At 40.9% G+C, this 14,255-nt stretch overlaps 1 protein-coding gene across 1 annotated transcript; it reads left to right on the top strand.

The window, feature by feature from the left end:
- Positions 1–1,587: 1,587 nt before the first annotated feature.
- LOC139412442 (uncharacterized) lies at positions 1,588–13,478 on the top strand. Its single transcript, XM_071159231.1, has 14 exons — positions 1,588–1,725; positions 2,076–2,182; positions 2,331–2,441; positions 2,566–2,619; positions 2,731–2,892; positions 3,136–3,258; positions 3,704–3,721; positions 7,486–7,522; positions 9,098–9,204; positions 9,343–9,453; positions 9,573–9,626; positions 9,724–9,879; positions 12,793–12,915; positions 13,299–13,478. The coding sequence occupies exons 1-14, from the start codon at positions 1,719–1,721 to the stop codon at positions 13,335–13,337; spliced, it is 1,209 nt and encodes a 402-aa protein (XP_071015332.1). The 5' UTR covers positions 1,588–1,718; the 3' UTR covers positions 13,338–13,478.
- Positions 13,479–14,255: the final 777 nt, after the last annotated feature.

Below are 14,255 nucleotides of genomic sequence, written 5' to 3'. Positions count from 1 at the left end.
ACTTATATTTCCCTCACCAACTTTAAACATCAACTATCTGAGCAGCTAACCAATCACTGCAGCTGTACATAGTCCATCTGTAAATAGCCCACCCAATCTACCTACCTCATCCCCATACTGTTTTTATTTTATTTACTTTTCTGCTCTTTTGCACACCAGTATCTCTACTTGCACATGTATCACTCTAGTGTTAATCTGTTCAATTGTAATTATTAGCTCCTATGGCCTATTTATTGCCTACCTCCTCATGCCTTTTGCACACACTGTATATAGACTTTCCTTTCTCTACTGTGCCATTGACTTGTTTGTGTAATTGGCTTGTTTATTGTTTACTCCATGTCTAACTCTGTGTTGTTGTCTGTGTCACACTGTTTTGCTTTATCTTGGCCAGGTCGCAGTTGCAAATGAGAACTTGTTCTCAACTAGCCTACCTGGTTAAATAAAGGTGAACAAAAAAAACAAAAAAAAAGGATCAGCTCTCCTTCTCCCTGGGCACGCCTCCATAAATGTATGACCTTTGTATATATTGCTGTTTCTAATTTAAAGTGAAAGCTAATAAGTATATATTGGTGATAGGATCATAGTATGAGTGTTATCGCTGAAGATTGTGTGATAATATTGCAGATCTGCTGTCGATTTGAAATCTAGCTCAGGCAGATACAACAAATTGCATTAGGCTGTATCAATGCATTTGTGCTTCATTGGCTAGTCAATTCAGGTGTGATAGTGCCAGGCTGGATAAACATGCTTTCTTACTGTTCACTTAAAAACAAATTAGGGAACATTGTATCACTTTGTACTTCTATAATAACTGCTATGTAACTGCTATGTAACTGCTGTGTAATTACAGTCTAGCGGTATTGGTTATTAGATAACAGCATAACTCCAGCCAACATGTTTCAGAACAATGTTGATACTGCATTTATCATTGTGTATTAGTTATTTATGTTTGAAGGCAGCTTGATGTAGTGTGACTAGATACACTCTCATTATTACTTAAAGTAGGCATCCATCTCACAACTGCTAAATGATTATGGATTGATAAGTGATTTGTAGTGAACCATGTAGCTTTACGCAATAGATTTATGAATACATTTAATTGATAATTCAAATATTGGACCTCATTCCTGTAAATCAATCATTTAATGTGCAAAAACCTTCCTCAATCATGAATAGTTATTGTCAGAAGAATCCATATTCCTCCTACCCCTGGGCGAGATCTTGCAACATCGTAAAGTTCACTTCCACTGCTATGCTGATGATAGTCCAGATGGCCATGTGATTAATTGTTCAGCAGTCTTACTGCCAAGTTGTCCGGGTGGCCATTTGATTAATTGTTCTAGTCATTCTATGACTTGGGTGACTGGAGTCTTTGACAATTTTTGGGGCCTTCACACTACTTAGGATGTCATTATGAACATAGACATAGTCTACAAAAATATGCCAGTAAAAACCATCAGTTAGAATTTCCTGTCCTGCACTGAGGAAATCTAACAGTTAAGGGGAGGAGTGTGTGGGAGGGGTCAAATGTGTAGAGTGTGTAGAGAGGGGTCAAATTCCTCTGACAACAAGGGGGCGGGATTTGATAAAAAATAACGGGGCACACAAAGAGTTTAGGGGCGTTGGTGGTTTTGCTCTGAATTTCGTCAAGGAAGTCAAAAGTAGACTATTTGAAAGATTATCGAAAATTTCAGAGATCTTAATAACATTCAACAGTTATGGCAGGTAAAACAAATATCATTGCATTGCATGGTTAGTAAAAACAAGACAATCTGGACTCTGATCTGCATGTTTGCTTTAAAAACAAACACAATATTTTTTGAGCCTTCCTCTGACACGACTTAGAGTGTCATTTTGAACACAGACATAAACTACAATAATGCCAGTAAAAACCATCAGTTAGAATGTCTTGTCCTGCACTGAGGAAATGTAATAGTTAAGAACCTTTGCATGTGAACAGCAATCTGCACAATATGCTCTTCCAAATAACATTTCAATCTATTTGATCAATTGGATTGTATTGCAGTAGGTTCAACAGTCTATTGCAAGACTGTTTACTCAAGTGTTCTTTTCAGATGAAGAGGCCGTGCCTGGTGCAGAGGGTCCCCTTGTCACAGTGACTTTTCAGAGAACTCCTCACAAAAAACAGAAGTACCTGGAGTCTGAACCCAAAGCATTGGGGGTAAATCATCCCGAGCAAATAAATGAAGTGTGGTCTGTGTAGTCTGGCAATCCATTTAAAGGTCACTATAATGTATTATGATTTATGAAATGTTATTTTATGTTATATGTAGCTCATTTTACTTCACCCCTCTCTCCTCCCCCCTCAGGTGACTCAGATTGCCCTCAGTGTGTTCTATATCAGTTCTGTCATTGTCATGTTCGACAACAGCATGAGCATGGTGGTTGAAGATTTAACACATGTCATTGGATCAGTGTTTGTGAGTGGCCAATATACATGTGCCCCCTGCACTCCCTTGATTGATATTAAAAGACAAGCAAATGAAAGAGTTGAGTGTTGAGACTATGAGTTTGATGTGACTTTTACTGTTGTATTCACTACAGGTGATCATAGCTGGTAGTTTGGCCATAGCTGCACAGAATCTCCATCTTCCCACTGTAAGTTATGCAATTTGTAGGCGTAGATGTTCTTTGACAAAACAGGTGATATACTGTATCAGTGGCATTTATTCTGCTCTCAGCTGCTCTCTTCTCCCCCCTCTGTCTCAGCTGAAGGCCTGTCTGGGGATGCAGGTGGTGGCCTGTGTAGCATCAGTGATCAACTTGATCTTCTCTGTGTCAGACATGGCTGGACACAGACATGGTTATGGCTGCTGGATATACGTTGAAGTTAACAGCACCGATCACAATGATTCTTGCTATTCAATCACTGTGAGTATGTACAGACAATATGTCAGTATGTGTTGGAAATACTTCAATGTAAATTGACATTGAAAAAGGGGATGTTCAAACAGAGATGATCATATTGGATGATAAAGTGGGCTGAGATTAAGAATATCCTATCAAATGTCTCATGCAAATATTACAAATTAAATGTGTAAAGAGGAAAATATGTCATACAATAGGAATAAACACATGAAACAAAGTACACATTGCTCCAATTCTTGTCAACAGGCTTCTACTGGACATTACCTTGCTGAGTTGGTCCTGATAAATACTGCTCTCATCGCTATCTCTGTCACGCTCGCTGCCTACTGCTGCAAGGTGGTCAATTGCTGCTCTCCAGGACAACGAATGGTGAGTCAGTGTAGAAATGGAACCTCTAAAATCAGAAATGGACTGGCCATAGGTCAGTTCTGGCAAATACCAGACGGATCTATTGGCCAGTGGGACAGTCTAAATTGGGGTTTTATCACAGAATTATCATGATTTGGCTTATGATGGGAACGACAAGGGAAAGAAAATGTTCCAGTGAGTTGTAAATGACTAGGCCAATTTCTGGTCCCATGCAGTCCTTGCCTTCTGACAACAGACATCACCTTGAAATACAAAGTTTGGTTGGAGGCCTACCAATACTATGTCTATGGTGTGTCTAGAATGAGGTAGTGGCCTGTTCTCATCGTTCAAATATTGCATTTGACCAGATACTGAACAGAACATCTGAATTATAATCAGTGATTGAATGTTGTTATAACATGACGGTTATAATGTCTTAATTGAGTGTGTGAGTACTATCTTCCAGCCGGTGATCACAGTCCAAGTCCCTCCTGCTCAGCAATGAGGAGAGATACAGTTTGAGGACCAATCAAGACAAGAGATCCAACCCTCTCACTAACCAGCAAAAACATGTGTTATTCTTCCATCAATTAAAATATTGTAGGCCTATATATCTATACATACACTGAGTGCATAAAATATTAAGAACACTGTGCTCCCCACAGCTGAGTCAAGTTGGCTTGATGTCCGTTGGATGGTGAACCCTTCTTGATATACACAGGAAACTGTTTAGCGTGAAATACCCAGCAGCGCTGCAGTTCTTGACACAAACCGGTGCACATGGCACCTACTACCATACCCCGTTCAAAGACACTTAAATATTTTGTTTTTCCCATTCACCCTCTTAATGGTACACATACACAATCCACATCTCAATTGTCTCAAGGCTTAAAAATGATTATTGAACCCGTCTCCTCCCCTTCATCTACACTGACTGAAGGGGATTTAACAAGTGTCACCAATAAGGGATCATAACTTTCACTTGGACTGACCTGATCAGATCATGTCAAGGAACGAACAGGTGTTCATAATGTTTTGTATAAGTCACCTGATGGAACTCTTTTTGTAATTAAAAACTTTGATACGATGTACCCTAATGTGAGTTACATTTTATTAGGGGTCCTAGCAGGTGCAGCAACCCTATTGTTTTGTTAGTGTTCTTATTATATTTCCTTGGTCTTCCTTCTTTTGGTCAATACAATAACAACAAATGGCAGATTGGTAGAACCGCTACATTATGACATATGGAGTGTTTGTAAATGGCTTACAATTCACCAATAAAGTATATCCATAGGTTTACAACCGGCTAGGCTACTGTGTGGGTTTGAGCATGGTGCTGTCAACACTAGGGGGTTGCAGTTGATTCACACATGGGCCACATATTGAATGTATGTATCACTGGCAATTGTAATATAAGTCATTTTAGATATAGGATTTTACCAATGACCATATAATTTTTGTATGGTATCACAATGTAAAGAACACAATTTAATATAATTCCCATTATTTCAATGTGCATGTACAGTGAAAAAGTAGGAGTGGCTGGAACATGAAAGTTATTCTATTGTTTCTATTCATTGAGCAACTAGCTCTCACAGACTCACATCAGAATTGGACGTTCGTCCATATTTCTCAAACATCAAATTTCGAAGTTGTTGTAAATGTCAAATTTGTGTTTAAGGTGTTTAAGGTTAAGTTTAGGAATGAACTCTCAAATATTTAGGTTAGGCATTAACTCCGAATGGTTAAGGTAAGGTGTAAGGTTTGGGATAGGCTTAAAACTAAGTAAAACGTTTAATCGCTGGATTTGAACATGCAACCTATGGAATTAGAGGCAGATTCTTATGCCCATACACCATCCCCATGCAAAACCGAAACCTACTTGAATGTAACAGTGCTCACTGTTGCCGCTAATGGCCAGTTTCCATGTCATCTCACGATGTCCTCAGACATAGGACGTTGAATACTGACTTGTATCATGGGTGACCTGACTGCAGTGAGAGCACAACATGAACCATGGGCCCACATTCATGAAGCTACTCAGAGTAGGACCAATGATCTAGGATCAGTTTAACCTTTTAGATCATAATGAATATCAGATTACCTCAAATCAAATTGTATTAATCACATACACATATTTAGCAGACGTTATTGCGGGTGTAGCGAAATGCTTGTGTTCTTAGCTCCAACATTGCAATAGTATCTAACAATTCACGACAATACACAACTCTAAAAGTAAAATAATATAATGAATACATAAATAAATATTAGGACGAGCAATGTCAGAGTGGCATTGACTAAAATACAGTAGAATAGAATACACTATATACAGTGCCTTGCGAAAGTATTCGGCCCCCTTGAACTTTGCGACCTTTTGCCACATTTCAGGCTTCAAACATAAAGATATAAAACTGTATTTTTTTGTGAAGAATCAACAACAAGTGGGACACAATCATGAAGTGGAACGACATTTATTGGATATTTCAAACTTTTTTAACAAATCAAAAACTGAAAAATTGGGCGTGCAAAATTATTCAGCCCCCTTAAGTTAATACTTTGTAGCGCCACCTTTTGCTGCGATTACAGCTGTAAGTCGCTTGGGGTATGTCTCTATCAGTTTTGCACATCGAGAGACTGAATTTTTTTCCCATTCCTCCTTGCAAAACAGCTCGAGCTCAGTGAGGTTGGATGGAGAGCATTTGTGAACAGCAGTTTTCAGTTCTTTCCACAGATTCTCGATTGGATTCAGGTCTGGACTTTGACTTGGCCATTCTAACACCTGGATATGTTTATTTTTGAACCATTCCATTGTAGATTTTGCTTTATGTTTTTGGATCATTGTCTTGTTGGAAGACAAATCTCCGTCCCAGTCTCAGGTCTTTTGCAGACTCCATCAGGTTTTCTTCCAGAATGGTCCTGTATTTGGCTCCATCCATCTTCCCATCAATTTTAACCATCTTCCCTGTCCCTGCTGAAGAAAAGCAGGCCCAAACCATGATGCTGCCACCACCATGTTTGACAGTGGGGATGGTGTGTTCAGCTGTGTTGCTTTTACCCCAAACATAACGTTTTGCATTGTTGCCAAAAAGTTCAATTTTGGTTTAATCTGACCAGAGCACCTTCTTCCACATGTTTGGTGTGTCTCCCAGGTGGCTTGTGGCAAACTTTAAACAACACTTTTTATGGATATCTTTAAGAAATGGCTTTCTTCTTGCCACTCTTCCATAAAGGCCAGATTTGTGCAATATACGACTGATTGTTGTCCTATGGACAGAGTCTCCCACCTCAGCTGTAGATCTCTGCAGTTCATCCAGAGTGATCATGGGCCTCTTGGCTGCATCTCTGATCAGTCTTCTCCTTGTATGAGCTGAAAGTTTAGAGGGACGGCCAGGTCTTGGTAGATTTGCAGTGGTCTGATACTCCTTCCATTTCAATATTATCGCTTGCACAGTGCTCCTTGGGATGTTTAAAGCTTGGGAAATCTTTTTGTATCCAAATCCGGCTTTAAACTTCTTCACAACAGTATCTCGGACCTGCCTGGTGTGTTCCTTGTTCTTCATGATGCTCTCTGCGCTTTTAACGGACCTCTGAGACTATCACAGTGCAGGTGCATTTATACGCAGACTTGATTACACACAGGTGGATTGTATTTATCATCATTAGTCATTTAGGTCAACATTGGATCATTCAGAGATCCTCACTGAACTTCTGGAGAGAGTTTGCTGCACTGAAAGTAAAGGGGCTGAATAATTTTGCACGTTTTTCAGTTTTTGATTTGTTAAAAAAGTTTGAAATATCCAATAAATGTCGTTCCACTTCATGATTGTGTCCCACTTGTTGTTGATTCTTCACAAAAAAATACAGTTTTATATCTTTATGTTTGAAGCCTGAAATGTGGCAAAAGGTCGCAAAGTTCAAGGGGGCCGAATACTTTCGCAAGGCACTGTACATATGAGATGAGTAAAACAGTATGTAAACATTATCAAAGTGACAAGTGGCTTTTGTTGCCATGTCTATGTATACAGGGCAGCAGCCTCTAAGGTAGAGGGTTGAGTAACCGGGAGGTAACCAGGTGGTAGCCGGCTAGTGATGGCTATTTAACAGTCTGATGGCCATGAGATAGCAGCACCTGTGATGCATCTGTACTGACCTCGCCTTCTGGATGATAGCGGGGTGAACAGGCCGTGGCTCGGGTGGTTGATGCCCTTGATGATCTTTATGGCCATCCTGTGACATCGGTTGCTGTAGGTGTCCTGGAGGCCAGGCAGTGTGCCCCCGGAGATGCGTTGGGAAGACCGCAACACCCTCTGGAGAGCCCTATGGTTGCGGGCGGTGCAGTGGACAGGAGGGAACTGATCCTAGATCAGCACTCCCACCTTGAGACGCTTTATGAATATGGGCCCAGAAGTCCAATTTGTATTACAATGCCACTCCTTTGTGGCTGCCTCGGCACTAAAAATTTATTTGTAGATGGCAGATTTGGAGAAATGGTTCATGGATAACGATAGTGTTATGAGGAAGGGATAGAGGTATGAGGTACAGGGGCAAGGGTGGAGCATAAAATCTTATACAAAGCCTAAAGAGCTGAATGAAATACAAGAGCCGAATAAACAGAAACAAATAATGTTACTGTGATTGCATGATTAAGGGCTCGATTAATTCAGATTCATGCTAGCCGACACCCGTATAGCTGGTGTTTTGACGGTGTCGGAGGAGGAAGCGTTTTAGACCTGTCAAATCCACAAGCAGCTCCAGGTGTGGTGACACTGATGGTTTCTCAGAACTGATGGCTTCTACAGTTGTGGCGAGAGTACAGCATTTTAGCTAAGCCTAACCCTTCTCCAAACCTTACCCTAATTCTCCTAACCTGATAATTCAATTCTCCTAAACTGATATTTTAAAACTGCTAACCTGCTACGTTAATTCTCCTAACCTGCTACTTTAATTCTCCTAACTGCTACTATAGAGCCAATGACTTTTGTGCTTCATACCAGAGTAACATAGTCCCAGCGCAATAATCTTCTCTTAAACTTTGCTCTGCTTGTGTGTCTACAGCTGTAGAGTAAATGACAGGACCCTTATTTAATGTCTCCTCTCAGATAAATAATGTGTTTGTGGATAATCATGGAGTTGAGGAAAATTAATTTAGGCCATCAGTTGACTGTAGTTTTTCAGTCCTCTGTTCTTCATGAGAATGTTCTACAGGGAAACAACAACCTGACTCTGACTCCTATCAACCTACCTCATTAGATGGATAATCTAGACAGACCGTGTCACAAATGGCACCCTACCCTAAATGCAACATAACTTGGCACCCTTTTCTCTATATAGTGCACTACTTAAGGTATAATTTTGAACATATACATAGTCTACAACAATTTGCCAGTAGAAAACATCAGAATTTCCTGTCCTGCACTGAGGAAATCTAACAGTTAAGGGGAGGAGTGTGTGGGCCTAGAGAGGGGTCAAATTCCTCTGACAACAAGGGGGCGGGATTGCATACAAAATAACGGGGCACACAAAGAGTTCAGGGGCGTTGGTGGTTTTTCTCTGAATTTCGTCAAGGAAGTCAAAAGTATACTTCTTTAAAGATTATCGAAGATTTCAGAGATCTTAATAGCATCCAACAGTTATGGCAGGTAAAACAAATATAATTTAATTCCATGGTTGGTAAAAACAAGACAATCTGGACTCTGATCTGCATGTTTGCTTTAAAAATAAAAACAATCTCATACCAGAACATTTGCATGTGAACAGAAATCGTCTCAATATGCTGCTCCCAAAAAACATTTAAATTGGGTTGTATTGCAGTAGGTGCAGCAGTCTATTGCTAGACAGTTTTCTCAAATGCTCTTTTCAGATGAAGAGGCTGTTCCTGGTGTAGAGGGTCCACTTGTCGCGGTGACATTTCAGAGGAATCCTCACCAAAAACAGAAGTACCTGGAGTCTCAACCCAAAGCACTGGGGGTAAAACATCCTGAGCAAATAAATGAAGTGTGGTCTGGCAATCCAATGAAATGTCACTATAATGTTTTATAATCTATGAAATGTTATTCATAACAATCTGTAGTTCATTTTATTTCACCACTCTCTCCTCCCCCTCAGGTGACTCAGATTGCCCTCAGTGTGTTCTATATCAGTTCTGTCATTGTCATTCTCACCAACGGCTTGAGCGAAGTGGTTCTAGACCCACCACAAATCATTGGATCAGTGTTTGTGAGTGCCCACCACCGTTCCCCCTCTACTCACTTGATAGATGTTAAAAGACAAGCAATTTAAAGAGCTGAGTGTTGAGTCTGAGGTTGACATGTCTCTTACTGTTGTACTTTCTGCAGGTGATCATAGCTGGTTGTTTGGCCATAGCTGCCCAGAATCTCCATCTTCCCACTGTAAGTTTTGCAATTTGTAAGTGTACATGTTCTTTAAGGAACGAAGTGAGATATACTGTGGTATTTCTTCTCGTCTCCTCTTCTCCTTCTGTCTCAGCTGAAGGCCTGTCTGGGGATGCAGGTAGTGGCCTGTGTAGCATCAGTGTTCAACTTGATCGTCTCTGTGGCAAGAATGGAAGCACCCATTTATGGCTGTTGGAAATATGGTGAAGGGAACCTCACTGATTACTACAAAACTTGCATTATATTTAATGTGAGTATTTACAGTCACTATATCAGTATGTGTTGGTTATTGTTCAATGTACAGTGCATTCAGAAAATATTCAGAACCCTTGACTTTTTCCATGTTTTATTTCGTTACAGCCTTGTTCTAAAATTGATTAAATTGTTTTCCCCCCCTATTCAATCGGCACACAATACCCCATAATGACAAAGCAAAAACAGTTTTGTATCATTTTCTTGCAAATGTATAAAAAAATGTAAAACAGAAATATCACATTTACATAAGTATTCAAAACCTTTACTCAGTACTTTGTTGAAGCACCTTTGGCAGTGATTACAGCCTTATATCTTCTTGTAAGCTGGCACACCTGTATTTGGGGAGTTTCCCACCTTCTTCTCTGCAGATCCTCTCAATCTCTGTCAGGTTGGATAGTGAGAGTCGCTGCACAGCTATTTTCAGGTCTCTTAAGAGATGTTCAATCGGGTTCAAGTCCAGACTCTGGCTGGGCCACTCAAAGACATTCAGAGACTTGTCTCAAATCACTTCTGCGTTATCTTGGCTGTGTGCGTAGGGTCATTGTCCTGTTGGAAGGTGAACCTTTGCCCAGTTTGAGGTTCTGAGCTCTCTGGAGCAGGTTTTTTTTAATCAAGGATCTCTCTGTACTTTGCTCCATACATCTATCCCTCAAACCTGACTAGTCTCCCAGTCCATGCCACTGAATAACAGTCACTGCCACAACCATGCTTCCCCGTAGGGATGGTGCAAGCATTTCTCTAGACGTGAAGCTTGGCATTCAGGCCAAAAAGGTTCATCTTGATTTCATCAGACCTGAGAATCTTTTTTCTTATGGTCTGTGTCCTTTTGGTACCTTTTGGCAAACTCCAAGTGGGCTGTCCTGTGCCTTTTTACTTAGGATTGGCTTCTGTCTGGCCACCATAAAGGCCTGATTGTTGGTGTGATGCAGAGATAGTTGTCCTTCTGGAAGGTTCTACCATCTTCACAGAGGAACTCTGGAGCTCTATCAGAGTGACCATCGCGTTCTTGGTCACCTCCCTGACCAAGGCCCTTCTCCCCCGATTGCTCAGTTTGGCCAGGTGGGCAGCTCAAGGAAAAGCCTTGGTGGTTCCAAACTTATTTCATTTAAGAATGGAGGCCACTGTGTTCTTGGGGACCTTCAATGCTGCAGAAATGTTTTGGTAACCTGCCCCAGATCTGTGCCCCGACACAATCCTGTCTCAGAGCTCTACGGACAATTCCTTCACCCTCATGGGTTGGTTTTTGCTCTGACATGAACTGTAAACTGTGGGACCTTATATATGATTTGGAAAGTGTGTGCCTGAGCTCAATTTCGAGTCTCATACAAAAGGGTCTGAATACTTGTGTAAGTAGGGTATTTCTATCTTTTTTAATACATTTGCAAAGATTTCTAAAAACCTGTTTTCGTTTTTCCACTATGGGCTATTATGTGTAGATTAATGTGGGAAAACATTTATTTAATCAATTTTAGAATAAGGCTGCAACGTAACAAAATGTGGAATAAGTCAAAGGGCCTGAATACTTTCCGAATGCACTGTAAATGCTAAAGTGATGCTTATATTAGATGTTCAAGTGGGCTGAGATTGAGAATGTCCTATGAAATGCTACATGCAAATATTACTTATTGGATGTGTAGAGGCAAATACACAATACATATAAAAGTATAGTATGTGGACACCCCTTCAAATGAGTGGATTCAGCTATTTCGGCCACACCTGTTACTGACAGCTGTATAAAATCGAGCACACCGCCATGCAATCTCCATAGACAAACATTGACAGTAGAATGGCCTTATTGAAGAGCTCACTGACTTTCAACGTTGCATCGTCATAGGATACCACTTTCGAAGTCAGTTCGTCTAATATCTGCCCTGTTTGAGCTGTCCGTCAACGGTAAGTGATGTTAATTTGAAGTGGAAATATCTAGGAGCAACAACGGCTCAGCCGCAAAGTGGTAGGCTACACAAGCTCATAGAATGGGACCACCGAGTGCTGAAGCACGTAGTGGGTAAAAAAAATAATCTGTCCACAGTTGCAACACTCATTGCAGAGTTCCAAACTGCCTCTAGAATCAACATCAGCACGAGAACTGTTCATCGTGCTGACGAGCATCCGCACACAAGCCTAAGATCACGACGTACAATGCCAAGCGTCGGCTGGAGTGGTTAAAGCTCACTGCCGTTGGACTCTGGAGCAGTGGAAACGCGTTCTCTTGAGGGATGAATCACACTTCACCATCTGGCAGTCCGACGAACGAATTTGGGTTTGGTGGATGCCAGGAGAACGCTACCTGCCACAATGCATAGTGTAATGTTTAGTGGAGGAGGAATAATGGTCTGGGTCTGTTTTTCATTGTTTGGGCTTGGCCTCTTAGTTCCAGTGAAGGGACATTTAACACTATAGCATACAATTACATTCTAGACTAATCTGTTCTTCTAACTTTGTGGCATAAGTTTGGGAAAGCCCTTTTCTGTTTCAGGATGACAATGCCCCCATGCACAAAGCAAGGTCCATACAGAAGTGGTTTGTCGAGATCGGTGTGGAAGAACTTTATTGGCCTGCAAAGAGCCCTGACCTCAACCCCATCGAACTCCTTTGGGATGAATTGGAATGCCGACTGCAAGTCAGGTCTAATCTCCTAACATCAGTGCCCAACCTCACTAATGCTCTTGTGGTTGAATGGATGCAAGTCCCCGCAGCAATGTTCCAACGTCTAGTTGAAAGCCTTCCCAGAAGAGTGGAGGCTGTTATAGCAGCAAAGGGTGACCAACTCCATATTAATGCCCATGATTTTGTAATGAGATGTTTGACGAGCAGGTATCCACATACTTTTGGTCATGTAGTGCATGTCGTACAATGGGAAAAAAACATAAAAGAAAGTACACAATGCTCCAATTCTTGTCAACAGAATTCTGCTACTCATTACTTTGCTGAGTTGATCCTGATACAAACTGCTATCATCGCTATCTCTGTCACGCTGGCTGCCTACTGCTGTAAGGTGGTCAACTGCTGCTCCCCGGGATCACGAATGGTGAGTCAGTGTGGAAATGGAACCTCTAGAATCAGAATAAAACTGTCCATAGTCAGATCTGGCAAATGCCAGACGAGTCCATTGGCAAATGGTCCAGTCTAAATTGGGATTTTAGTGCAGAATTATCATGATTTGGCTAATGATGAGGATAACAAGGGGAAGAAATTGTCCAATTTCATGCAGTCCATCCCTGCCTACAACAGACATCACCTTGAAATGCAAAGTTTGGTTGGAGGCCTACCAATACAATGCCTGTGGTGTGTCTAGAATGGGCTGAGTGGCCTGTTCTCATCATTGAAATATGGTATTTGACCAGATAATCTGTGTTGTTATAACATGACTGTTATAACGTCTTAATTGAGTGTGTGAGTTCTCTCTTCTAGCCGGTGATCACAGTCCAAGTCCCTACTGCTCAGCAATGAGGAGAGATACCGTGTGAGGACCTATCGAGACAAGCGATCCAACCCCTTAATCAACCAGCAAAAACATTCTTCCATCAACTGACATATTGTTGGCCTATATGCCTACACGTATGTCAGACCAATGGATTTCTTTTTTTTATTTTTATAAAAAACTGCTTGGCATGATGTAACCTAATGTGAGTTATATTTTATTAGGGGTCCTAGCAGGTTGGTAGAACTGTGATGGAAAACATTTTGTTGGTGCTTTTCTATTTACCAATTTCTGTGTTCTATGTTTGTGCTTTTCTATAAACTAATTTCTATGTTCATGCAAGTGACTGATTAAACGAATCCTCACTGTCAGTATCTGCAATTTGGCAGTACACCCATATCCTTGTTTAGGGAAAGGGATATCTCAGTTTCAAGGTCTCAGCTTAGAGAAAAGAAGCCTTGTGAGGTATTGGTCTGTCACATGCATGGCCCAGTATTGGTTGTCACATGAATGAAGCAAACATTAATTATGAATGATGAAGAAGCTAAATCATGCAAATCTAACTGTTCAGTATATAAGGGAACTAACGGGACTGCCCGTTAGAGCTCACTTCAGACCGGTACTTTATGCATCTAAGTTTGACTGTGACCTCTCCAGCTTGCTGACAATAAAGAGTGATTCATTGATAATTGACTTTGAGTGTCCCTGTGTAAGAATTTACACAACAGAACCCCTACATTATGATCTATGGAGGGTTTCTAAATAAAGGATATCCTATAGGGGTTTGAACAGGCTATGTGGGTTAGAGCATGGTGCTGGCAACACCAGGGGGTTGGAGTTGATTCCCACATGGGCCACATATTGAATGTATGTATCACTGGCAATTGTAATATAAGTAGCTTTAGATACAGTGCCTTCAGAAAGTATTCAGACTCCTTGACTTTTTA

The sequence above is a fragment of the Oncorhynchus clarkii genome, chromosome 6 (assembly GCF_045791955.1).
Source record: "Oncorhynchus clarkii lewisi isolate Uvic-CL-2024 chromosome 6, UVic_Ocla_1.0, whole genome shotgun sequence".
Lineage (NCBI taxonomy): Eukaryota > Metazoa > Chordata > Actinopteri > Salmoniformes > Salmonidae > Oncorhynchus > Oncorhynchus clarkii.
The sequence above is the reverse complement of the archived record's forward strand: the minus strand, read 5'-3'. Positions and strand labels throughout refer to the sequence as shown.